At 44.4% G+C, this 26,719-nt stretch overlaps 1 protein-coding gene across 2 annotated transcripts; it reads left to right on the top strand.

Annotated features, from left to right (window-relative positions):
* The first annotated feature begins 755 nt into the window (after positions 1 to 755).
* Positions 756 to 24,379, top strand: VPS4B (vacuolar protein sorting 4 homolog B). 2 transcript variants are annotated; one of them, XM_054164328.1, is made up of 12 exons: positions 756 to 980; positions 3,474 to 3,585; positions 5,159 to 5,309; positions 6,566 to 6,633; positions 9,268 to 9,387; positions 9,604 to 9,760; positions 11,795 to 11,943; positions 12,112 to 12,193; positions 17,887 to 18,106; positions 19,753 to 19,890; positions 22,114 to 22,222; positions 22,988 to 24,379. In XM_054164328.1, the coding sequence occupies exons 1-11, from the start codon at positions 954 to 956 to the stop codon at positions 22,213 to 22,215; spliced, it is 1,326 nt and encodes a 441-aa protein (XP_054020303.1). In that variant the 5' UTR covers positions 756 to 953; the 3' UTR covers positions 22,216 to 22,222; positions 22,988 to 24,379. The 2 variants fall into 2 exon arrangements, with proteins under 2 accessions (XP_054020303.1, XP_054020301.1); XM_054164326.1 differs by lacking the exons at positions 756 to 980; positions 3,474 to 3,585; positions 22,988 to 24,379 and adding an exon at positions 22,333 to 22,903 and having other exon boundaries at positions 5,160 to 5,309.
* Positions 24,380 to 26,719: the final 2,340 nt, after the last annotated feature.

A 26,719-nucleotide genomic window follows, 5' to 3' on the forward strand; every position in this document is an offset into this window, starting at 1 on the left:
GAGCAGACATGGAAAAAGATCCTTAAACTTAGCGTGAAAAGTGCAAAAAATAATTTCACCCCAAATCTTAACAACGATCTCAACACTTAAGAGAAGCGACGCAAGCAACGGTTCAGCGTTCCGCCGCTCCATGGAGCTCTGGAACGGACACTCAGGCACACACCTCCGGCCGCGGCGGGGCGCAAAAAAGCGTAGAGCCGCGATGGGCTGCAGAGGGCGAGCAGGGGCGCGGGGCTAGGGGCGGGACGCAGAGGGCGGGATGGACACCGGGCAGGGCGCGGGATGCAGAGGGCGGGATGGACACCGGGCAGGGGGCGGGATGCAGAGGGCGGGATGGACACCGGGCAGGGGGCGGGATGCAGAGGGCGGGATGGACACCGGGCAGGGGGCGGGATGCAGAGGGCGGGATGGGCATTGGGCAGGGGGCGGGATGCAGAGGGCGGGATGGGCATTGGGCAGGGGGCGGGACGGGCACCGAGCAGAAGGCGGGATGCCAGGGGGCGGGATGGGCATAGGGCAGGGGGCGGGACGCAGAGGGCGGATTGGGCACCGGGCAGGGGGCGGGACGGGCACCGGGCAGAAGGCGGGATGCCAGGGGGCGGGTTGGGCATTGGGCAGGGGGCGGGATGCCAGGAGGCGGGATGGGCATAGGGCAGGGGGCGGGAGGCAGAGGGCGGGCCGGACACCGGGCGGGCCGGGCACCGGGCAGGGGGCGGGCGGCAGAGGGCGGGCCGGGCACCGGGCAGGGCGCATGGTGCTGACCTGAGGCGGGACGCGTGGGGCGGTGCCCGGAAGCGGGTTGGTTGGTGTTAGGGGTGCGGAAGTGACTGCTGGAGGCCCGGGTTTCGGTTCTGTGGGCGGCAGGCTGAGGGGGAAAAGGGGAGCTCTATCGCCGGCAGCTGTGGGCTTAGGCCCTCTCCTTCCTTCTCCTTCCCGTTCTCCACGGCTCTGCAATGGCGGGCAACACGGACAACCTGCAGGTAGAGCGGCGCTGATCCTTCCCGGGGCGGGGCGGGCTCGGCAGGCGGCGTCGGCCGGGTGGCAGGGGCAGGGCGGAATGGAGCTGGGGGTGCTTCTGCCGCCCGCAGGGTGTCCCGGGCCGGGCCTGCGGGCGGGGTAGGGCGGCAGGGAGCGCAAACACCTTCTGCTCGCGGGACCAGCGGCAGGGACACAGGCTGCCTCTGTAGGCAGGCGCTTCCGTAAGGGCTGTGGAGAGGAGACAGCTTGGGGCTCAGAAGTAGCTGTCCACAGGTCAATCCCGTCATGGTCGCTGGCCTCTGCTGGCGGTGGGAGCTGAGGCCCTGGGGAAGGGACGGGGACCGGGACCGGGACCCGCCGAGCAGGCGGTCGCCGCAGCCTTGCGAGGCGTTTGAGCAGCGGGGCCTGGTGACCACTGTTGCCTCTTGTGGTCTGGTTGCGTAGTTTGTCTTGGTGGCTTTTTTTTTTTTGCCCTGACAGTAGGAAGTCTTTGCCTGCTCGGCTTTTTTACGTTCTTTAATTTGCGTTAAGCCTCCGTCGGGGGTGTATAATCTGTTCTGCAGTTGGTTGGCAAAACAAACACAGAAATGGTCTGTGTTAAAAATAGTCATTTTTTTCTACAGCTGTTTTTGAACCGTGATCGTTTCTGTAAGCTCATTAGAGCCATATAATGCTTCTACAGGCAAAGCGGGGGGAGATAGCACAGGGCCTAAAATAAGCAGAAGGAGAATGAAAACTCTGCATGCTGACATACTTTCTGAGGATGATTTTCATCAAGCTATCAAACCAAAGCCTGATAAATATAGTTTGTGCTTCATGGATAGTCAGAGCTTGTTATCTGTGCACTACTTCATGCTGTTTCCTGTTTGATAGCAGTATTCTTCATCACAGTAACAGGCTGATGTAATGAAGTACTAGAGAATCTAATACCCAAATAGAAAGAGAGATTTTGCTGTTTCGTGGCTACTGTCTACTAGCTTTGTTTTGTCTGAAACACTTAAGAGTGTCTGGATAGCGGCAAGAATATCTATACTGGAATGTCTTAAGGGGAGCTTCTTGATGCAGTTGAAGCACTCCACCTTGCTCCCAACCATCTTGAAAATACTGACAGTGTTTAGGAAAATAAATTGACTGAAAGTGGAAAACTACAGGTGAGGGTCACAAAAGTTTTAGTTAGTGTTGGTTAACTGCCTAACTTACTGCCTTTTTCTTAAACTTAAATGAACTAGTCATTCAGACTGACAGTTTTAATTGTCCTGATGTGGCATAGGCATTCCAAGGAGCAAAATATAATGTAATAAGCATTTAAGAGCAAAGGAGTAACTGCAATACCAACAAATCCACAGGCCAGTGTATGCAATACAGTGGTTTAGATTGCAGTCAGTTTTATTGGAAACTGGCTCAGCAAATAAATTAAAAATGAATCCCTAACTCACAGAATCATAGAATTGTCAGGGTTGAAAGGGAGCTCAAGGCTCAGCCAGCTCCAACCCCCTGCCATGGGTAGGGACACCTTCCACTAGATCAGGTTGCCCAGAGCCACATTCAGCCTGGCCTTAAAAACCTCCAGGGATGAGGCCTCCACCACTTCTCTGGCCAACCTGTGCCAGTGTCTCACCATACTTACGGTGAAGAAGTTCTTTCTAACATCTAATCTAAATGTCCCCTCCTCTAGCTTGGATCCATTCCCCTTAGTCCTGTCACTACCTGACACCCTAAAATGTCCTTCACCGGCTTTCTTGTAGGCCCCCTTCAAATACTGGAAGGCCACAATAAGGTCTCCTTGGAGCCTTCTCTTCTCCAGACTGAATAGCCCCAACCCTCAGTCTGTCCTCATAGGAGAGGTGCTCCAGCCCTCTAATCATCCTCCAAGAACTTCTAGAACTTTTCTTGTGATTTAGTTACATTCTGTCTGGTGGGTTTTATTCTCCCCTCTCACAGAAGTGGTAATCAGAATTTCTCACTTGGCTATCAAAAAACCTTCTAGAGAAGGCAAATAAATGCCCTTTGAAGACATCTCCCACATGGCAGATTGATAGTGTTATTTTCAGTGCATGCTTCCTGTATTGTCTGTGCTACTGACAGGGTTAAGTCATCAGTCACAGTTCAAAGTGCTGGGTCTGTGATTAAAAACCCAACAAGACTTACAATGGGTTTCCAATGGATTTCTAATAAATGCTAAGGATTGGTAAGGAAAACTGCACAAACCAACCAGTAATAGTTCCAACTTAGTACAAAGAATCTTGTTCTCCTCACTCAGACTTGTCTGTATGCTTGTAAACTCCAGCAGTGTGTTAATCACCGCTCATAAAAGGATAGAAATATGTCATTTACAAAGCACCACCTAAGACTTGCAATCAGTTGCCTTCAGCTCTTTGGGGATAAATGTTGAAGAGCATAAAAACTGACCAGCTAAAACCAGACAGAAACATCTTAAAATTTCCCTTTGACTGTGTAAAATACTCTCATGCAGCACTTACTTGCTTGTGTTCCAGAAAGCAATAGGCCTTGCTAGTAAGGCAGCGCAAGAAGATAAAGCAGGAAACTACGAGGAAGCCTTCCGTTTGTACCAACAAGCTGTGCAGTATTTTCTCCACGTCGTTAAATGTAAGTGTAATGTATTGTATGAATAAGTATAGAGTTTAGTAGTCAAAACACAGAGTAGTCTCCTATTTTGACATCAGTATTATAACTTTTACTTTCACCATCAGTTAATGCTTGCTAATTGCAGTTCAATTAAGGTTGTGCATTTTGTAGCCTTACGCCTTTACTCTGTTGTGTGCTTGCTCTGGTTCCATAAGAAATCAGATTTGTAGAAATTATTATTTTTTATTTATTTTAATTTGTGTTTTGGTTCAGAGCTTTTTAATAGAATAGAATTAACCAGGTTGGAAAAGACCTTTGAGATCATCGAGTCCAACCTATCATCCCACGCTATCTAATCAGCTAAACCATGGCACCAAGCACCCCATCCAGTCTCCTCCTAAACACCTCCAGTGACGGTGACTCCACCACCTCCCTGGGCAGCACATTCCAATGGCCAATCACTCTTTCTATGAAGAACTTCTTCCTAACATCCAGCCTTTCAGATGGGAAGGCAGGGGTTTGCTGTCTTTCCTCAGGATGTTAGCAATGTTTTAGGCTGGGTACTCCACAAATAAATGTGATAATAAGTGCAGGGATCCCTCTGTTTCTCTTGTGCTGAAACCCACATGCTACGCAAGAAGCTTTTGCTGCATCTATGGAGCGGTATTTTTGTTCCTTAACTCATTCTGCTTGCCTTGCTACAACCTCTCTGCTGGCATTTTTTGCTCCTTGATGTCATAGTCTTGCTGTTTGTCTTGGCCAACAAAATGTATCAAATGAATTTGTATGCCATAATTTTCCTTTAGTTTCCATCTTTTCATTATTCCATGCATTTTCACTTGTTTGTGTACTTTTTGTGTCATGTTCAGTGTTTGTATGCAAGGAGTGGGCTTTCTTAATGTAGGTCAGCCCTAACCTAAGTGGACTAGGGTTGCTCACCTGATGTAAGTGCACTTACAGATCTCCATGACTGGGGGGTGAAGTATTTTCTTATAGTCACTTGGGATAATTTGTGTTTATCACTTTCTATCCATTTGTGTTTATCACTTTCTATCCATTTATATCTAAACATCCACATGGACTTTTATCAGAATACCACTTTCTGTGCTTTGAACAACACTGATGTGCTAAAACAGTGTGGCTGTTAAACCACACCTCACTCTTACATGTGTTGTACATATTTTAGTTTTCTATGATGTGAATACCTCTTTAAAATTAACAGGCTGTGGAAAAAGAAGTTTGCTTGGCACGAGCAGCTTCTCGATGAGCTAATTTAGAAAATGAGTTAATACAATCTGTTAGCAGCCTGAAAAGCTGATAGAAAAAACTTCCAGTGCCATTGTCTTTAATCCTTTACAGTCAAATTTCAAGCCAAAGCAATGTTCAAATGTATATTTAATTTCTGGTATGTGATGACATCCTTCCTGTCACTTCTTTCTATGGAATAGCAGAAACTTACATAGTTTGGTTGTGGTGTTTATATCTTATCAATATAATCCCTCTCAGGACACAAGATAAAGATTGCATTTTGCTTTCTGATGGATGCACGTGTGTGTTGCTCTTAAAAAAGCATTGTTTCTCTCCAAACTCTTAGATGAAGCACAGGGTGATAAAATGAAACAAAGCATTAGAATGAAATGTGCAGAATACTTGGACAGAGCAGAGAAGCTGAAAGAGTATCTGAAAACCAAAGGAAAAACTGCACCAAAACCAGTTAAAGAGTCTGGTCCTACTGATGGAAAAGGGTATGTGTTTGGAGAAGGTAAAGCAAAATACTTCCTAAACTCAGCTTATTCTAAAAGTCAACTTATCAAGTATCATTTCAACTGGTGTTTGTGAAATACTTCAGGTGACTGCTGATGCTGAAATGCAGTGGGCTGATAAAAGAAAACCAACGTGAATTAGTAGCACAGGCATTTCTGTGCTTGTTTACTAAAACGTGTCAACGTTTGCATAGGAAATTTACTGAAGAATGAGAGCTGTTTCAGGCTAACCTGTGGTTACTGGATTCAATGACAATGAGCCCAATGACCCTTACAATTTTTCTGCATTTAAATACCAACTAGAAAATTAATTCAGACTACTGATTACTGGGGCCCAAGTATGATCTGCCTCACACTTGGTAAGAGGTGCAAAGCTCTGTGTAGGATGAAATTCTGTAAGATGGACTGAGTCTCTCTAATGCCATGCTGATGTCTGTCTGCTGCTTTGCTCTGATTAGATTTTGTGTTCATTTTGCATGTCAGAGCTGAACAAGCAGAGCTACCTGAACAAGCAGAGCCGCAGAGCCTCTTTTCCATTTGCTACTGCCTGAGTGGAGACAGGAAAGAGGAATTGTTCAGGATGATGCCTTCTGGTGGGATTGGCCTTTTTGGCATTCCTGAACTGCTAGAGTTGCTCAGTTGTCTCTTGAAACTTTACCTGATTTTCACTCTTTCATTGTCTACTTGTTTCATCAGTTTTGTTTTTTGAGCTGTCCTGTGTTCTGTTGGTTTATAATAGAAGGAATTGGTAATATCACAGAGGTTACATGTATTTTCATGGCCTCCACTCTATTGTTCACTGTGTAGTTTCTTATTCCTTCTTTAACTTTGCTCTGACAAAATGAGGACATAGTGTTTTGTGGTGCTAAATGGACTTGACCAAGTCTTGTTGCAATTCCAGACAGGGGGCAAGTGCCAGTATCTGCAAATAAACCATTTTACTGCTTCCAAGTTGCTCTTGCAAGCCCTTGCTTTTGTTTAAAGGCTGGATTAGAGCCTGTAGAAGTGTGTTAAGAGGCCTGTGACACATAAGAGGAAGTTGAAATGGTGAGGAGGGTGAATTAGAACACGGTGTAGAAAAGCAGGAGTACAGTGAAGTAAACTTGCAGAGATCTGAAGACATCTCAAGGTGGTTCTCTTCAGATCAGTGGTCCTTCTGCTTTTTGTATTCTGATTTTTACCCTAAGAGAGCAATGTCCTCTCATATTTCAACTTTTTTTTTCTTGTTTACAAATCAGGAATGACAGTGATGGGGAAGGGGAATCAGAGAACCCTGAAAAAAAGAAGCTACAGAATCAACTTCAAGGTAATTTTGAAGCATCCCTCTCTTTAAATAGGGGTAACTTCAGTCAAGCAAATGCCTGTATTTTTGCTACCTAATGTTATGGTCAATTTACTATCTGTAAGTAGCTCAACTAGGTTGTAGTCTTCACATATAAAAGCATACCCTTAATGGAAGTATAGGTTTGTCTACTATGAAATTATACAATGTCTGTGTTGAAATGTCTTCTGTACCCTGTGCTTCATGTTAAAATGGTATCATTTATCAGGATAGCATTTTCCAAAGGGAAGCAGCTGCCAGATCCTAGGTAGCAATTGGCTAGACTGGACAGTATATTTTAATTTTTAAGTGCATTAGGGTATTGCCTAGAGCCTAAGCTAACAGACACCATACAGATGCTTAGGGTAACCACAGCCATTCTCACAAAAGAGCTTATGCTGAGCTTCAGGAGTTGAGAACGTGGATTCTTGTCCCTTTGCAGTAACGGGCAGCATTGTCTCACATGCACTGATGATGCTTACCCAGCTGAGTAATGTAATAGTTTGAGGTTTTGAACTCAGGCTGAATACAGTCAGTAATGTAATGTGTGGCAGCTACCAGTAGTTTTGTACACAGTAAGAAGGAGGCTTTGTTTTATACTTATTACCCTTTAACGGTGATGGAACTGTTCAGAGCTTCCCTGCCAGGTGGTGTTTGTGGATCTGAAGAAACTTTGTTGTTCTTTCCCTGCTTTTCAGTGTAACAAAGGTCAAGTGCATTTACCAGATCCCTCTGCCTGTATAATTTCAGGTGTAGTTGTGTCATTGTTGTGGTTTGGTTTTGCACCACACAACAATCTGGCATTTACTCCAAGGAGTAAATTACCACACTGCACAGAATTTGGAAGTTAAACAAAATTCTTATTTACAAAATTAGGCTAAAAACAAAAGGTAATAAACATATACAAATACATATAAACATATACAACTAGACAATAGCCCAGCTACCACACTGTACAGACCCCCCCTGTACACCATAGCCCAGAGGGCTGTTACCAGCTAAAAAGTTATCTGTCTCCCATCCCTGCCATTGTTTCTTACCATAATCCAAACAGAAACAGGCAGGCAAGGTCAGAAGTAGAGGCAGAGAGAAAAAGAAGCAAGAAAGAGAGCAAAACAAGCTGTGTTTCAGATTATACAGAAATTCTGCAGACCAATGAAATGGGATAAACATATCTCTTACAGTCTGTTCAACCCCCTGGGGGCTATCCATCCCCCTGGAGTCTCAAATTCTCTGGAAAAACTTATCCCCAATTAAGATACTGGTCTGAAATATGGGATACTTTGCTGTATTTTAAAATTAAGGGGAAATGATGAGTGTTGGACTCTTATCCTGAGTCTCACTCTAAAGAAATTTCCTGCATGTAATTTTGCTGCCTTGTTATTCCTAGCTGAATTTGTCTTCTGGGTCTTTCCAAGTATTTTCAAGATTTTGATTACAATAGCAGCTTGGCTTGTTGTGGGAGAAGTGACCAGTAACATTCAAACTGGAGAGTAGTTGTGGGTCTATTTTAAAGACCTTTTGCACTCTATTGCTTAATCTTCCAGCTATGTATTTAGACCTACAAAATTGGGAAGCCTATGATTAAAAGATCTAATACTCAGTTACTACATCAGATCCAAGTTGTCCTGTCTAAAAGCAAAAGAAAAAAAAATTTTAACATGTCAGATTAACCAATCTGAAGTATGAAGAGAAGGTTAAATTATTACATCTCAGCTTACTAAAATCCAGCTGAACTACTTGACTGAGCAAGATGAGAATTGATGATGATAAACTTTGAGAGAAGATGGCTACCCTAAGAATGTACTTCTGCAGCTAAACAGGCTCCATATAACCTTTCTGATGCTTTCAGCCTTAGCTCTCAAAGCTCTTTAGAGATTCATTAGATAGAATAGAATAGAATAGACCAGGTTGGAAGAGACCTTCAAGAGACCTCCAACCCATCATCCGACACCATCTAATCAACTAAACCATGGCACCAAGAACCCCATCAAGTCTCCTCCTAAACACCTCCAGTGGTGGTGACTCCACCACCTCCCTGGGCAGCCCATTCCAATGGGCAATCACTCTCTCTATGAAGAATTTCTTCCTAAGATCCAGTCTAAACCTCCCCAGCTTGATGTGACTGCTGCATGTCTGAAGATACCCAAGAAATTGTTTAATCTTCTAGAGAATCTTCTAAGTCCTGTGCTAGTGCAGCTACATTGCTACTTCTGTTCAAAATGAAATTTCAAATTTTGGGGAACTACAATGGTGGTTTAGTGAGGAGATGGTACCTGGGTACCTCTTAGAATAGATACTCCTGTGTGCCTGCTAAACACACATTTGCTGGTTGATTATGGACTAACTTGGACCATTGCAGGACCTCTCCTACTTCTCAAGTATCTATGACTTACTTACTGTGGTAAAACAATGAGATAGACTTCTGTAGAAATAGCATCCATCTGACTAATAGTATTCAGTGGGTTTAGAGCTGTTTAGAAGTGTCTTGGTTTTATTCAGTATGGATGTAGGCATAGATTTCTTAATGTTTTGGGTTTGTGGGTTTTTTTTTCTGAAATGGAATTTGAGTTATGAAGAGAGATGTGCATCACTAATTTATACTATCTTTTCTTACAGGAGCAATTGTCATGGAGCGACCAAATGTCAAATGGAGTGATGTTGCTGGCCTTGAAGGTGCCAAAGAAGCGCTTAAAGAAGCAGTGATCTTGCCCATTAAATTTCCACACCTGTTTACAGGTCAGAATGAAACACTTATTTGCTGTTGGCCAGCCAGGACCAGCACTGGGGTCTGAGAAGAGTGTTAGGCTAATGTATTGGAGACTCAAGCTGAGCTCTTAGCAGAAATGGTGATCCATCTGACAGAGGTTTCATAGGTAGACATGGGGGCTTCATGAGTAAACCAGGTTCAGTCTTTCTACAGTGTTTTGAAGTCTGCTGATTTCTCTGTTTCAGGAAAGAGAACACCCTGGAGAGGAATCCTTCTGTTTGGACCACCAGGAACAGGGAAGTCTTACTTAGCAAAAGCTGTGGCAACAGAAGCAAACAACTCTACCTTCTTCGCCGTATCTTCCTCTGACCTTGTCTCAAAGTGGCTAGGTGAAAGTGAAAAGTAAGTTGGAATTGCCAGAGGTCCAGGAAAACATTGGCAAGAAGAAATTAATATGGACCTAGATAAGTTTCTGTAAAGAAATTGCATTTGAGGGAAGGGTTGGGTATCTTAAAAATCAAGTCTCAGATGTTTCTATGCTTCGTGCTGACGTAAAGATATCACCATGCACTGCGTTCTGTTCTGCCACTGAAGAGCTGGACCTCTCTTCAGTGCTGAAGTTACTTTTTCAAACACTTCAGAAAGGTTTTGGGAGCACCATGAATCTCGTTCCCCTTCTGAACACAGCTGTGATTGCACACTAACATCAGTTTGAAGTGCTGGGGTACTCTGCCTCTTAGCATCTCCCCATGAACTGTCCCAGCAATTGTGCTGTTAACCTGTGGCGTTTCTTTGTTCCTTTGGAGGTGCTTTTTCTTGATCCTGTTTCAAACAAAGTCTGTAAGATGTAGGAGACTTTCAAAAATAGGTTGAAGGAGAGGAGCATCCGTGAAAGAAAGTTTCATGGTTCCCCATGCTGACTCTTCATTTATTACTGTGCAGTATGTGAAGAAGACCAGGAAGCCTGAAGTGACATGCAAGCTTCAGTCTAGAAGTGCAGGGATAGCTCTGTCTAGGCTTCCAATGGAGACTGCCTGTACTAAAAACCTCTGGGTTTGTTGTACAGAAAGGACTTTCATATGCTGATGAGAATACTTGCCAAAACCACACTTTAATAGCTTCAAGTATGGAACAACTCAGCAATACTATTTAAAGTTGATAGGATGAGGAGGAAAGGCCATTGGATAAAGTGTTTGAAACGGGTTTTTTTTCCCCCTCAAAACTGGAAGTCTTAAGCTGGTTTTCTTCTGTTACAAAAGGAAAAGAGAACTGACATCCAGCTTGGCATTTCTCATTTGACTTCATTTGAGATTACTGCCTGAGATGTAGTGCTGGCAATGTGAAGAATTTCCCAATATGTTCCTATTTATTGTAACTTAGTAAAATGTGTTAATGAGACATGGCTAGGCTTTTTGGGGTGTGCTTTTTGGCAAGACAGTTTTTCTTGTCATACAAAAAATCCTCAGTGAAATTGTATAAAATAAATAGATGTGTTATTTCTTAAAAAAAAAATCTCTAATCTGGTCAGGTTTCAAATGGTAAATAAGGGAAAGCTGTGTTATAGAATCATAGAATTGTTAGGGTTGGAAAGGACCCCAAGGATCATCTAGTTCCAGCCCCCTGCCATGGGCAGGGACACGTCACACTGGATCAGGTTGCTCAGAGCCACATCCAGTCTGGCCTTAACCTCTAAGGATGAGGCTTCTACCGCCTCCCTGGGCAACCTATTCCAGTGTCTCACCGCCTTTATGGGGAAGAACTTCTTCCTAACATCCAATCTGAATCTACCCATTTCTATTTTTATTCCATTCCCCCTAGGATTGTCATTACCTCACATCCTAAAAAATCCCTCCCCAGCATTCTTGTAGGCCCTCTTAAGGTACTGGAAGGCCACAAGAGGGTCTCCTTGGAGCCTTCTCTTCTCCAGACTGAACAGCCCCAACTCTCTCAGCCTGCCCTCATAAGAGAGGAGTTCCAGCCCTCTGATCTGATGTGGCCCTTCTCTGGACACGTTCCAGCACATTCATATCCTTCCTGTAATAAGGGCTCTAGAACTGGACACTGTACTCCAAGTGGGGTCTCATCAGAGCAGAGTAGAGGTGGAGAATCACCTCCCTTGACCTGTGCTCCTTTGAATCTCTCTAGTGTGGTGGCTGTGTATAGTCCAGGCTCTCCTGTAGAGATGCAAAGTGTAAAAGGGCATTTTCTTGCAAAGCCATCCCTGGACTACTGGAAAGTGTTTCACCTCCTGTGCTGTCTCAGTATAAATCTGAGTCTCAGAGCTTGGAAAAATGTTGTATCTTTGAGTAGTTTTATGTTTATAGTTTTCTGTTCCTTTTTTTAAAGCTTTCTCTAAAGGAAGTAACTGTATCATAAGTTATGTGCCTTTTCCTGGTGTAATCAGTAAAAGAACTGAAACTGTTTCCTTTTTTTAAGATTAGTGAAAAACTTGTTCCAGCTTGCTAGAGAAAACAAACCTTCCATTATCTTCATTGATGAGATTGATTCCCTCTGTGCATCAAGAGGTGAAAATGAAAGTGAGGCTGCTAGACGAATAAAAACAGAATTTCTAGTCCAGATGCAGGGTAAGTTTACTTGGGTTTTAGTGAGAGGTATTAAAATACAAACTTTAAGCCTGGCTTGCATGAGAATATTAAAAAGATCTGCAGCTCCACCCTGTTAAAGTTTGGTGGCATTTTAAAACTGTTTCTGTTTATTGTCTGAACAGTGAAATTATTTCTGCCCTGATACAGGAGTTGGTACTAACAATGAAGGAATCTTGGTCTTAGGAGCAACAAACATACCCTGGGTTTTGGATTCTGCTATCAGGAGAAGGTATGATGCCTTTTTCATTTTTTCATGGTATGATATTTGCAGTTGTGAGGGTTGGGTCTGATGGTCCTGCTTGAAGTAGTAATCCAGTTCATGTTTGCAGACATGGCTAATGCACAGCTCAGTTCCATGAGGTGGACTGAGCCAAACTAATAGCTCCTTTCCTCTTGAAGAGGTAGGTTGCTGTACTGGGTTTAGCTAGGGTAGGGTTAATTTTCTCACAAAAAGCTGGGAGGGGCAACAGCCAGGATAGCCAGCTGAACCAGCCTGTGAGATATTCAATACCATACTGACTCATAACTGCTATGTAAGGGATGTTTTTTATTACTCCCTTTATATTTTACTTCATTGCTATTGTTGTTGTTACTCTTTCTTCAGTCTTTGTGTTAAACTCTTCTAATCTGAATGCACAGGGCACAGAGTTTTGCATTTTGCTCCCAACTTTCCTTCCTATCTCACCACGGGGTGGTGAGTGGGACAGTGTGAGAGCCACTGTGTGGCACTCAGTTGCTAGCTAGATCTAAACCAGGACAGTTCTTTTTGGTGCCTGTTGCTGAGCTAATGAAAAATCTGATGAAAATGTATTAAATTTTCAATAGGCACATTTTATGTTAGTTAAGTAACTCTTGTTTGCAGTGTTTGTCCTTTTATTTTCATGGTTGTGTTATGTAAATCTCTGTATTCTGTGTATTCCTTGTGGTGATGTTCATCACCTCAGGGAAATGGATCAAGTCTATCATATTGCTGCATTGAATATTGTCAAGTTATGATATGATTGTAGCATGGTCATGAGGGTAAGGGGGCATTTATATGTGGCATTGTTGTCCATTAGTAATGTTACTCAATCTGTGAGTAAAACAGGGGAGGACACTTTCTCTGCTTTGAAAAATTTGGGGCATCCTCAGGATATCCAAGCCAGACTCCTTGTTGCTACATCTTCTGATTGTGTCCCAAGTCATCATTAGGGTTACATGAATTTTTCACAAGAGTGCTACCCAGAGGTCTGCCCCAAGGCTGGATAGTTCTGAGTGGCTGGGGGTGTGTGGAACGCAGGACAGTGGTTGCCTCTAATGTTCTGGAATTTCACTGCTGAACAAGTGAAGAATCCTGATCAAATAGTAAAATACTTGGAAAAAGTATGTTGTCAGCCTGGCAATTCCCAAGAGACACAAATTACTGTGAGTGCTGGGGCCCTGCCCATACCTACTGAGCCCTTCTCAACACTACTCAGTGCCCTCAAGGGGAAGATGTGGTCACTGGACTTAAAAACAGAGCAGCGGGTGCTGCAGCTGCACCTTAGAAGCAGCCTGTGCCAGCATTAGTCATCCCTATACAGGAGAAGAAATACACAAGAAAATCACTTTGTTTCATGAGGAATGACAGTGAACCAGGGCCATCACAAGAACAGGAGGAAGAGCCAGAGGTGATCACTTGATCCCTATCCCTGAGTGAGCTGTGAGATATGTGAAAATGTCAGCTGCCATCCGGGTGAGCACATTGTCATCTGGCTGCTTCAGTGCTGGGATGACAGCTTGGAATGAGAGGGCAGGGAAGCCAAGCAACTGGGCTCTCTGTCTAGGGAAGGGGACTTCAACAAGGTGACTGGAAAACAGACAAGCCTTAAGCCTCTGAAGGTAGCTTCTGTCAGGCATGAAGGAAAGTTGCCCCTTCAAGGAAAGTGTTGCATGTCACCTAAACAGGTGGGACCACCATGCAGAGAGGTGTCCAGTACCTGGGGGAATTAGCTGTACTGGAGGTGATTTATAATGATCAGAATGCAGATGCAGTCACCTGCAGATCCAGAGGAAGTCCAGTGTGCACCACCCATGTGGCAGAAGTTTCTGTGAAGTGCATCACTGTCATATGCCAACTCATTGGCAGTAGAGTCCTGGAAGGATGACTAAGAACAATGAGGCCTTGAGCAGTGACAAGCTATTGAACAAATTATGATGATCATATGATGTTAAAGGAGATTGGACTGGCCTGGAGGCTGCTGCATGCACAGGCAGGACAGTATGTTAAAAATGTACTCTACACTGCAGCCAGGAAGAATGGTCATACCTGGCAGAAAGCAGCAGGGGAGACACAAGGCCAATCCCTAGGGTTTTGGAGTTGGAGATACAAAGGATCTGAGGCCAACTACACTCCAGCTGAAGAAGAGATACTGGCAGTGTATGAAGGAGCTCAGGCTATCTTGGAAGTAGTTGGTACTGAAGCAGAGCTTCCCCTGGCACCCTGATTGCTTGTACTGGGATGGATGTTCAAAGAGTGGATTTCTTCTACACACCATGCAGCTGATGGCCTGTGGAGTTACATGGGTTCCAGTGGTTACAGAGAATGCTGGCCACCCAGGAATCTTGGAAGTGATCACAAACTAGCCAGAAGGCAAATATTTTGGGATGTTGCCAGAGGAGGAAGAGGTAACACGTGCTGAAGAAGCCCTACCATGTAACAAACTGCCAGATAATGGGAAGCGGTGTGCCCTGCTCACTGATGGGTCCTGTCACGTTGTGGGAAAACATCAAAGGTGGAAGGCTGCTCTGTGGAGTCCTACACAAGCTGCTGTAGGAAAGGTGAATCAAGTCAAGCCATTCAGTTGGCTTTAGATATTGTTGAGCAAGATCTTTATACTGATTCAACAGATGGTGGCAAATCACTTGTGGGGGTGGTTACAGTAATGGAAACAAAGAAACTCTCAGTGTAGAGGTAAACCCATCTGGGCTGCTGAATTATGGCAAAATATTGCTGCTCAGGTAGAGAACCTGGTGGTGAAAGTGTGTCATGTGGTTGCCCATGTACTCAAGAGTTGAGTCACTGAAGAACATCAAAATAGCCAGTGGATGATCAGGCTCCCAAGATTGAAGTAGCTCAGGTGGATTTGGACTGGGAATGAAAGGGTGAGTTAGTGGACCCATGATGCCTCAGGTCATCAAGGAAGGGATGCAAAATCTAGGTAGTCAGGTCCACCCCTCCATCTCAAACCTATGGACTCTGTCACAGGCTATCCATGAATGTGAAAAGTGCTTCAAGCAAGCAAGCCAAGGAGTTAAAAGTCTGTGTGATCTTGATGGCAGTGATTAAAATAGAGAGAGGCCTGGCAGATTGACTACATCACACTCCCACAAAACCACCAAGGCAAGTGCCATGTGCTTAGAATGGTGGAACCATCCACTGGCTGGCTGGAAACTTACCCTGTGCCCCATGTAACCACCTGGAATACTCTGTTCAGGCCTGGTCCTCCCCTTACCAATCTTGGCCAGCAGGGGGTGGGGAGTAGCCGTGCCAAGGTTCAAATAATTCCCTTGGAGTTCATAAAGGCAGAATGACACTAAACAGCTAATGAACTGGGTTTATTAGGTTGAAGCAGAGTAGAGGGAAAAGCAGTAGGAGAAATACACATCAAAGAGAATGGGTATCACCAGTTCTCTGGCTTGAAAACTGTGGCATTGTCGGAGGTGTAGTTCCAAGTTTCTTAGACGTGCTGGGAGAGCAGGGCCAAGCCACGCAGCTTTTCTGCAGGCCGCAGGCGGTGAGCAGAGTGGCCTACCAGAGCCGTGCCACTCGGCTTTTCTCCGGCATGCAGGTGGTGAGCAGAGTGGCCTACCAGAGCCGTGCCACTCGGCTTTTCTCCGGCATGCAGGCGGTGAGCAGAGTGGCCTACCAGAGCCGTGCCACATGGCTTGTCTTCAGGCTGCAGGCGGTGAGCAGAGTGGCCTACCAGAGCCGTGCCTCATGGCTTGTCTTCAGGCCGCAGGCGGTGAGCAGAGTGGCCTACCAGAGCCGTGCCTCATGGCTTGTCTTCAGGCTGCAGGCGGTGAGCAGAGTGGCCGAGCAGAGCTGTGCCACATGGCTTGTCTTCAGGCCGCAGGCGGTGAGCAGAGTGGCCGAGCAGAGCCGTGCCACATGGCTTGTCTTCAGGCCGCAGGTGGTGAGCAGAGTGGCCTACCAGAGCCGTGCCACATGGCTTGTCTTCAGGCCGCAGGCGGTGAGCAGAGTGGCCTACCAGAGCCGTGCCACATGGCTTGTCTTCAGGCCGCAGGTGGTGAGCAGAGTGGCCTACCAGAGCCGTGCCTCATGGCTTGTCTTCAGGCCGCAGGCGGTGAGCAGAGTGGCCTACCAGAGCCGTGCCTCATGGCTTGTCTTCAGGCTGCAGGCGGTGAGCAGAGTGGCCGAGCAGAGCTGTGCCACATGGCTTGTCTTCAGGCTGCAGGCGGTGAGCAGAGTGGCCTACCAGAGCCGTGCCTCATGGCTTGTCTTCAGGCTGCAGGTGGTGAGCAGAGTGGCCTACCAGAGCCGTGCCACATGGCTTGTCTTCAGGCCACAGGTGGTGAGCAGAGTGGCCTACCAGAGCCGTGCCACATGGCTTGTCTTCAGGCCGCAGGCGGTGAGCAGAGTGGCCTACCAGAGCCGTGCCACATGGCTTGTCTTCAGGCTGCAGGTGGTGAGCAGAGTGGCCTACCAGAGCCGTGCCACATGGCTTGTCTTCAGGCCGCAGGTGGTGAGCAGAGTGGCCTACCAGAGCCGTGCCTCATGGCTTGTCTTCAGGCCGCAGGCAGTGAGCAGAGTGGCCGAGCAGAGCTGTGCCACATGGCTTGTCTTCAGGCTGCAGGCAGTGAGCAGAGTGGCCTACCAGAGCCGTGCCTCATGGCTTGTCTTCAGGCCGCAGGCGGTGAGCAGAGTGGCCTACCAGAGCCGTGCCTCATGGCTTGTCTTCAGGCCGCAGGTGGTGAGCAGAGTGGCCGAGCAGAGCCGTGCCACATGGCTTGTCTTCAGGCTGCAGGCGGTGAGCAGAGTGGCCTACCAGAGCCGTGCCACTCGGCTTTTCTGCGGGATGCAGGCTGGGGGGAAGGCCACAGAGCCCTAGAGGGGCACAGGGGCAGCAGCAGGAAGGCAGGGACATGCTGCATGGCTTGTCTCCAGGCCACTTGCCAAGGCATGGGGCTGAGCAGAGTGGAGGGGACCGCCAGAGTCACTGGCCCCCTGCTTCCCCAGAGGCCTCCCCAGTTGTTTTCTTCACACCCCCCACAGCAGGGGCTGGCCGAGGGCACTGTCCTCAGGTCTAAGCAAAGTACCATATGCACCCCTGTTTGAGCCAATGGAAACATTCAGGGTCTCACACTATCCTGGGCCTTGAAAAGCAGACCTTATGATCTCATGGCACCCCAGAAGGACAAAGGGACTTGCTCTTGGAACAGCCTTGTAGACACCTGGGACAAAGAGCATTGCATTGAGTAGCTGTATAATATCCCCTTATCATGCACCAACCTCTGGGAACATTGCTACAACAGAGTGCTGAAAACTACCCTGAAAGCTGTTATATTCTGGGTGTTGGGTTACTGTATGAGAGTAGGTTGTGGAGTGTTTACCTCAAGGTTTCTTGTTTTATTTGTTGGTGGGGTTTTGGTTGGTTGTTGGTTTGGTTTGGGTGGGTTGGTTGGGTTTTGGTGGTGATTTTATTTATTTGTGGGGTTTTTTGTTGTTTGGGTGTGGATTTTTTGTTGTGGGTTTTGCTTGGGTTTGGTTTGGATTGTTTGGTTTGTTTTTTTTTAAATAGGTTTATAATCCTGAAACTGCTTCTTCCTAGTGTTGTTAGGAACAAACATCATGCTTACTTGCCTAAGCTGCTTTCTGCTGTGCACCTTGCATGAGCTAGCATCTGTGGAACACTCAGGTGTGTGTTTGTGTTTTTAAATCAGGTTTGAGAAGCGTATTTACATTCCTTTACCTGATGAACATGCCAGGGCTGCTATGTTCAAACTTCACCTTGGGTCAACTCCAAATCTCCTACAGGAAGCAGATTATCGAGAGCTTGGAAAGAGAACGGATGGCTATTCTGGTGCAGATATAAGCATCATTGTACGGGATGCACTGATGCAGCCTGTTAGAAAAGTGCAATCAGCTACTCACTTCAAAAAAGTAAGTAGGAATCAGAAAATCTTCTGCTTTTTTTTCATCTCTGAGAACTGTCTTAATTTGAAAAGTCCTGGCAAGTGAACTGAATTTGGTTTTGAGTAATGACTGCTTATGAAAGTCCATTTTATCAGCTGGGGAGCGCTTGGAGGAAGAAAAAAAAGGACAGAAATACCCTTTTATCCTTCCCCCCCTTAGTCCTACCAGAAGTCTGATGGAACTAGTTTCTGGGTATTCAAGGTGTTTAAACCAAATTCTGGTGACTCTTCTTGCTTCTTAGTGTAAAAAGCAGTCAGTTTGAAGTTAGACTTAAATGGGAATGTTACAGAGGTGCTCTTTTTCTCAATCAGGTTATGTGGCTCTTCATGATTTTCTAGCATTTTTAAATACACTTATCCCATACCCACATGGGAACAGATGGATTATAATCATGCACATTCTGTTTATTTGGGCATTATTTTAGAATTATAGAATAAACTGGGTTGGAAGAGACCTTCAAGATCATAGTGTCCAACCCATCAACCAATCCAACCCACCTAAACAACTAACCCATGGCACCAAGCACCCCATCAAGTCTCTTCCTGAAAACCACCAATGACAGCGACTCCACCACCTCCCCAGGCAGCCCATTCCAATGGGCAATCGCTCTCTCTGTATAGAACTTCTTCCTCACATCCAATCTAAACCTCCCCTGGCGCAGCCTGAGACTGTGTCCTCTTGTTCTGGTACTGGCTGCCTGGGAGAAGAGACTATCATCCATCTGTCTACAACCTCCCTTTCAAGAGAAAAATAAAGGTTATTGTAAAATTCTGGTAAAAACTGAACCAGTGGTACTTGGGACAGTAGAAAAGATGGAAGACAACTGGACAAAGTGTGCTTCATTGGTTGGGCAGCATGTAGCATTCTACAGTCTGCATTTTCTTAGTTGCACTTTTGAAGATGCTAACAATATAGGGGGGGTTGGCTTATCTTGCAGTTACTTCTACATACTATGTACTAACCTAAAAAATATTTCTTCTGAGTGTTTGTGACTCAGAAACTGGCAGAGAACCAGGCAGAGTTCTTTAGAACCAGTGCAAATCCATTAGATCACAGAATACATCGGGGTGGATCAAGATCATGTAAACTGATGGTTGCTGTTCTCCCGCTAGATGGCCCTGTTTTCAACCGAGTGCTGCTGAGGTGACGTCAGAAAAGTTGCTCAGGACTCTAGCGCAGCATGGCAGAGTTGAAAAAAAACATCTCTGGCTTCCTAACTCGAGAACACTTACTGAGAAGTTCTTAGAAAGCTGATAACCAGCAATGAATGAACTTCCAAAGTGACCAGAGACTGGATTTCCTGGCATGTTAGTTTTCCACAGAAATCCTCACCCTTAGGATGAAGCAGCTCCATGGATTTGACTTGATAGGAATTTAAGTAGCTGGCTGCAGCTGCGTGTTTTCACAACGAGTGATGCCAGCACACGTATGTGACTTCTCTTTCACAGGACATGTCTTCCCAGTGGCTGGGATAGCCACATAAAGGAATCTTTTTGTTCTAAAGATGCTCTTCAGCTTCTGTTTTGCCTGAGTCGTTATTTCTGCCTGTGGTGGGGAGGGGATCTGCCCCAACCCATTACATTCCTATAAACTGAGTGTTTTCTTATTTTTAGGTAAAAGGATCATCAGTATCTGATCCAAACAGAACGGTGGATTTGTTCACCCCCTGCTCTCCAGGTGATCCTGAAGCCATAGAAATGACATGGATGGAGGTCCCAGGTGATCAGCTACTGGAGCCTCAAGTTTCCATGGTATGTGTTCTTTTGTAGCATTTCCCTCTTGCTTTGCAGAACTCTGAAAAGACTTAGTGTTTTTTTTCAGATGGTTTTACAAGGCAGTTGGATAAGTTGTTTGTTTTCAGAAGTACAGGTCTTTCCAGACAACATTGGAATTCCCCCTATACACCACTGCAATATGGCTTGCTTGTGAAAAAGCCACTTCTCCATCCCTGATAAGCATTTCCTTATTATTGTTCTTTTCTGCCAGCATGTAGCTGCTGTCCTTTCATTCATAGGCAGCATCTGGCTCTTATATTTGTTTTTCAGCCTTTTAAAACCTTTAAGATCTCTATCCCATGATATTTCCTATCTCTCTGTAATACTGATACTGGGAAATGGAAAATTCTATTCAGTATAAATTGGGTAGTGATGTGCTGTAGGTAAATATTGCCCATGATCTCTTAAGGTCTCTTCCAACCTAAGCCATTCTGTGATTGACTTGCATGCAAAATGTACAAAGCTCAAAGGTGTAATGGTAATTTTTGGATGAATTTCATCACAAGTAATGCAGCTCTTTCAGCTGTTTTGTTTGTGCATGTTACAATATTTCCTCTGGTCTGGGGAATAAAAGAGGCCATTTGAAGACTAATTGAAATTGTAGTTCACTGCTTAAAAAAAATTTTTAAAATCTAGATACTCATTTTGTGCCTTTCCTCAGGAGTGACAAAAGAAGGTTCTGAATTCTAAGTACAATGTTTGAGGGAAGGACTTGAAAACAGATCTCTGCTGCTGTCATTTCGTGTGTAAAAACACATCATGAATGAAAGAAATCAATGCATTTCATGGGGATCTCAAACCTTTAAAGGAGTAGGCACTGCCTTGTGAATACAACCACCACTGTATTGCAGAAGAGAATTTTCTGTGCATGTCTGCATACTGAAGAAGCACAAAAGGATGTATGCAGCTGCAGGGCCTGCCCTAAAACTTCTGCCTGAATAGTCCAGGGTGTTCCCTGGAATTGAACATAACAACTCCTTGTGTGCTCCTAATGGTGCTTGGGGTCTGATGCACTGAAGTTGCACAGCCAGGTGTTTCAGTGTCCAAAACCAGTTCTTCTTCTTCAATGGATCAGGCTTTAATTCTTTCTAAGCAGGGTCTCTCTAGTCTCATGAGACGAATCTAAAAGTACAAAATCATAATATTAACTTTTGGTATTACCCATTTTTACTAACATGAGGAGGTAGGCATCTCCTTTTTCCAGTGCCTTTGGCAAGGATTTGATTGGTTTTCTTGGCCTGTTTTATTCATAGGTTGTTTTAACTGCTGCTTCCAACCTCATAGATCTGTGATTTTTCTGAACTGTTATTTTCTAGTATCTAAATGGCTATCTAAGAAATGGACTGGAGGGAGAGAAAATACTGCTTATGAGCAGTAAAACTTGCTAGAGATTCATCAGGAATTACTATTCTAAATTGCAGTAGTGGAATTGTAAAGAACTTCTTAGTGTCCAATGTAAATCTACCCTTCTCTAGATGAAAACCATTGCCCCTTGTCCCAGTGCTACGTGCTTTTGTAAATAGACCCTCCCCAGCTTTCTTGTAGGCCCCCTTCAGGTACTGGAGGCTTGCTATGAGATCCCCCCCAGAGCCTTCTCTCCAGGCTGAACAACCCCAGTTCTCTCAGCCTGTCTTTGTAGGAGAGGTTCTCCAGCCCTCTGATCATTTTTGTGGCCCTCCACTGGACCCAATCCATCAGGTCCAGGTCTTTCTTCTGTTGGGGGCCCCAGAGGTGGACACAGTACTCCAGGTGAATTCTCACCAGTGCAGAGGAGCAGAATCACCTCTCTCCATATGCTGGCCACACTTCTTTCGATGCAGCCCAGGATGCAATTTGCCTTTTGGGCTGCAAGTGCATGTTGTTGGCTCATGTCCAGCTTCTCATCCACCAGTACCCCCAAGTCCTTTTTCCACAGGGCTGCTCTCTTCCACACCATCCCCCAGCCTGTATTGATAGTGAGGATTGTTCTGACCCAGGTACAGGACCTTGCACTTGGCCTTGTTGAACCTCATGAGTTTCACCTGGGCCCACTTCTCCAGCTTGTCTTCTGGGCAGAGGTCTTTAAGGCTTAGTTTTGTGCACATAAGGGCCCCCCTATGGTCACCTTATTTTAATGGGCTTTTTAAGTGTGGCAACAGTGTTGTTAGTGGTGAGACTATACTGGATTCTGAAAACACTCACTCTTTTTTTTCCTGCCAGGGTGATATGCTCAGGTCGCTAGCTAGCACAAAACCAACAGTTAACGAACAGGACCTGGAGAAGTTAAAGAAGTTTACAGAAGACTTTGGGCAGGAAGGTTAAACCAAAGGTACATGTGGAGCATAAGAACTTTTTTTTTCCTTTCTGAAGTATTCTTGTGTCTTTATTGATGGCACTTCAAATACGTACCAATAAAATCACTCCTCTCTTCCTTTGCAGAAGGAATAGAAGATACCTTTGCAAAGACTTTCAAGCCTTTTGTACTGTACTGTTTTGCTCAGATGTCTATTAAATGTCTTTTATTGACAAATGAGATGAAAACACAATTTTAGGGTGAGACAAAGTGATGTCATAATGTTTATTACAGTCCAATATTAGGTATTTTCCTAGACCTGGGTATAAGTGAGTTTTAAAAGCCAAGGAGGCTCAAACCCCCCTTTTTTGTTGGGTGTTTTCAGCATCAGTCAATCAGCCTACAGATTAATTGCTCTCATTTCATGTAGAAAAAGACAACAAAATTTGCCAATGAGCACACTGCAAGTGTGGGTTTGCTGTTAAAGTAAGAAAGAAAACACTGTGAGCATAAGACTACATGGGCCAGTACTTTGTGGTACTTTAAATACTGGTGGTACTGTTATTTGGCTTTCTCTGCTATGCTGTGTTAAAATTTTGCTTTAAACAGCAAGCTTTTTAACTCTTTCCTGGATAGTACACTCTGCAACTATGCAGTTTGTGAAATACAAGTGTCCCAGAATGTTTTGGTGCCTGTTGAGGTTGGGTTTTTTTCCTGTGGGGGGGGGGGAGGTTTGTTGGGGTTGCTTTTTTTTTCCTGGTGGATTTTGGGTTTTTTTAAATCTGGATTTTCCTCCTGCAGGAGTTTGGCAGAAAAGCATTAGTAATAACCCTTAAGATTCCACATGTCAAGGCTGGCAAAGTACAGATAATCCTTAGAGAATGTATGGGGAGGTATTTTGGGAAATAATGTGTTTTCACACGCGAGGAGACTTTCACAGATGTCTCAGATCCAGGCTTTCCAGTGGTCAATGAACTCAGAACCCCGCTGATAACTATTGCATATAGATTACATTGATTTAGTGCTTAAGCTTCGAGAGAAGGCTGGCACTTTAGCATAGAAGTAGCACTTTCAGTGGTCTTTTCCTGGAGAGCTAAGAAGTGACACGTGCCTGAATGTTAACTTACAACACTAAGCACTGAGGTTTGTGCCTTGTAAGTTCTCCCTGGCTGTACGTACGAAAAATCATCAGGATACCTACAGTACTGCCGTGTTCCACTGTCATTGTTCAACTCTGGCCTGCATATGCTTTGTTTATCTTGCATTAAAAGAAAATTTGCACATTTGGGTGTATGTGTATGTTACATGTACATATGCAAATAGCTGATCATCTTCTGGTGGGCTTTGGTTTCCTTTATGTACATATTTTGTGTGCTTTATGAATCATAGGATGGGTGAAATCTGCTGTATTTAAATGAAGTAAAATGTTACAGTACAACATCAGGTATGTTCTTTCTTTCTTCCATGTTATATTCACATATTTGCTGCTTGATCTTGGGTTTTGGTTTTAGACTTTGGTTTCTATGTTTTGAACAGCTAAGCAAAGGACTTTAGTTGAAATGTCTTTAATCTGCAAGGTGCTGAGCTTTTGTTTTACTGTTGTGACTCTTTCCAAAATGGTTGAGTTAGAGCTTTACCTTTGTCTCGCTTTGGAAGATGTAAATGTCAATCAGTGAACTGTAAATCTTTTTGTGGACCTTTGGGGTGTGGCAGGGGGATGATAAGAATTCCAGTGTAGGTGCAGACAGCTGTGGCTAGTAAACTTAATCCTTGTTGCAACAGGATTTTCCTATCTGCCTCCTGTGAATGCTTCAGACGTGAGCCACATATTGGCAGGGCTCTCACTCAGAGGTTTGAAGCTGCTTTGTGAAGTCCTTGCCTCTTGACCCTTTTTTTACTGCAATCTTAAAATTCTCAGGAATGCTTTGGTTTTATTTGCCCCTGTGGGTTTCCATAAGCTTAATTCTATATTCTCTTATCATTAATGGTGGAAAAAAGTATGCTCTGTTTTAAATTAACATTTTGCTGATTGCTGAGTTGTGGGATGACATTTGGAACAGAAGCATTAATGTCTGATGTTTCAAGTTGGTTTTAGAAATGTATTCCAAATAAACATGGCTGCTACAAGGACAACCTTTTGGCTTGCTGTCTTTGTAAATGAGAATAAATTAATACATATTCCAGAGCTTCTTAGCTAGGTTATCCCAGAATATATGATAGCCAAATGGAGGGGGGGGTAGAGGATGGGGTGCAAAATCACTCTTTTCAGTGTTAATTGAAAATAAAGACTTTGTGGAAGGTTGTATTTGCTTTACATAATCAAGTCCTCAATAAATAGTGGATGAATTAGTTGTCCCATGAGTTTTTCATAAGTTCTGATGTATGACTTCTCTTTGACTTGTTAGCTTCAATTACTTTTTTTTGCTGGATTTAGTATTCCTGCTTGCTCTGACTGCAATAGGAAAACATGTCATTTTCCTTCATGTGAGCAAAACAGTTCTTCAATTGCAATCAGCTGTGCATGTGCTTGTTGCATCGTTCACAGACAGCTTCTGCACCTTGACATTAAGCTTTGGATTTCCTGTTGCTTGTGGAATACATCTTGGTGCATATGCTCAGAGGGTAAGCAAAGCTCAGTCAATTGTTGTCTGCCTTTTTTCCTGTGTTGCCCGATTGACTTCAAATTTCAAAGTCTTGTTTCTTCCCTGATTTACCTATTGGCTTTGTTTTGCTGCTCTCCAGCACAATGGAAATGCACAAATTTCCTTTTTTTATTTGTTTTGGTTTATTTGTCAAAGCATCTGCTGGTCTTTGAATATGCTTTTGGTTTAGTTCATGGGCCAGAACACCTCTAGTTTGGGGAGATACTCCTGAATCAGCTTTTGTTCATGCTTCTTGGAGTATGAACTTGGAGACTTGATAGGGTGCTTGGTTGCATGGTTTAGTTGATTAGGTGGTGTTGGATGATAGGTTGGACACAATGATCTTGAAGGTCTCTTCCAACCTATTCTATTCTATTCTGTTCTGTTCTATTCTATTCTATTCTATTCTATTCTATTCTCCTGTCTTTTAGGGGTATCTGATCATAGTTTGTCAGCTGAAAGAAACAAACTGCTGAATGTTCTTTGGCCAGGCATTTTGACCTGCTCTGTGTCTGTTTAGTGTTCTTCCTAATAAGAATGCATTCTGACTTTTTTTCATGTTATTTTTGAGGATTCTGCTTCTAATAGTTCTGAATTTGTTGGAATATGCCAGAACATTATTTTGCTATTTCCTCTTCTCCCAAAATGACAATCTGGCTTCATGATTGGCTTCCATAGATGTTTTTGGTCTTAACCAGGTTCATCCTAGTAATCATGGTTGACTTAAAGCCGTTCCTGTAACTTAGGTAAGCTATTGCAAGAACTTGGTGTGCTGTCTGTTTCCTACTGTACCACTTTTCCAACAGGTACTTAATTCTTGTAAAGACATTGTTCCTTTTATTCTGTGCAGGTAGTTTTTGTGGCCTAGCTCCAGTGTTTTCCTGTTTTATTTTTTCTTTGGCTTTTTCCTAATAATATTCTAATCTAGTGACTTTATTCCACAAATTCTCTGCCATAATTAGCTATGTAAAAACTCTTAACTGTTCATTAATCCTGTGTGCTGGCATTTGTGTATTGACAGTCCAGATAGTAGATAAGCTTGTCCTGTTGTCTTTTGGTCTCTGTGACCCAATTACAATTCTTCCTCTCCCTCCCTACCTCTACAGACACACACAAACACGCCCTTCTGATAGTAGCCTTTTGGCTAGGTCTCTGCTTTGTGCCATTTTCTGTTTACTTACCCTTGCATCCTTCATCCTACCTAAGAGGCTTCAACTTGATGAGTGAGCAAGCGCTCAGGGATACTTCATCCCACAAACAGAGCTTAGGGATGCCAGAGTCCACCTGTCCATACCGTGTGTGCACGGGACATGGCACGTGTACAACCTGCCAGTGTTTTGCAGATGTACTTGAGGATTTAGGGCTCATTTATTTGGACTTCTCAATCATCAGTCATGAAAACAAAATGTGATAGCTCCTGCTATGATGCAGTTCTTGTCTAAAAAGGCCTTGATTTTGAAACATCTGCAGGAAGTAAGTCACCAACACCTGCGTGCAGGCCTGATGTTGATAATGAAGCCACAGTTTTCTTTCCTGCTTGGTGACCTATTACCAGGCACTGTGCCATGAATTGCCAAGAGCTGCTTTTGCTTACCCTCTCTCCTCCTCTGCTGCCTCAGCTAATTTACATCTCAGCTATTCAAGGCAGGGACTTCGCTTTCAAACATGCTCTGTGTCATGTGTGTCCTGTAAACTATAAACAGTAATTTCCTCTGACTCACTCTGCTGGCCAATGACTGTCCACAGGTCACTTGTGACAAAAATCTTAGCTTTAGTTGCCTTCTGCTACTGCTCTGTCAGTGCCTCAGCAACAGGTCAGCTACATGATGGACTGAGAAAGTTGCTATAATACCACCACCTCATACAGGAAATATAATGGCAAATGAGGACC

Source organism: Dryobates pubescens, chromosome 9 (genome assembly GCF_014839835.1).
Source record: "Dryobates pubescens isolate bDryPub1 chromosome 9, bDryPub1.pri, whole genome shotgun sequence".
Classification (NCBI taxonomy): Eukaryota; Metazoa; Chordata; class Aves; order Piciformes; family Picidae; genus Dryobates; species Dryobates pubescens.

Bases quoted from the DNA above. Each gene is read 5' to 3' on its own strand.
- VPS4B (XM_054164328.1), top strand. From the start codon at position 954: ATGGCGGGCAACACGGACAACCTGCAG. The intron at 9,388-9,603 runs GTCAGAATGAAA...TCTCTGTTTCAG, and splicing joins ATTTCCACACCTGTTTACAG to GAAAGAGAACACCCTGGAGA. The intron at 11,944-12,111 runs GTAAGTTTACTT...GCCCTGATACAG, and splicing joins ATTTCTAGTCCAGATGCAGG to GAGTTGGTACTAACAATGAA.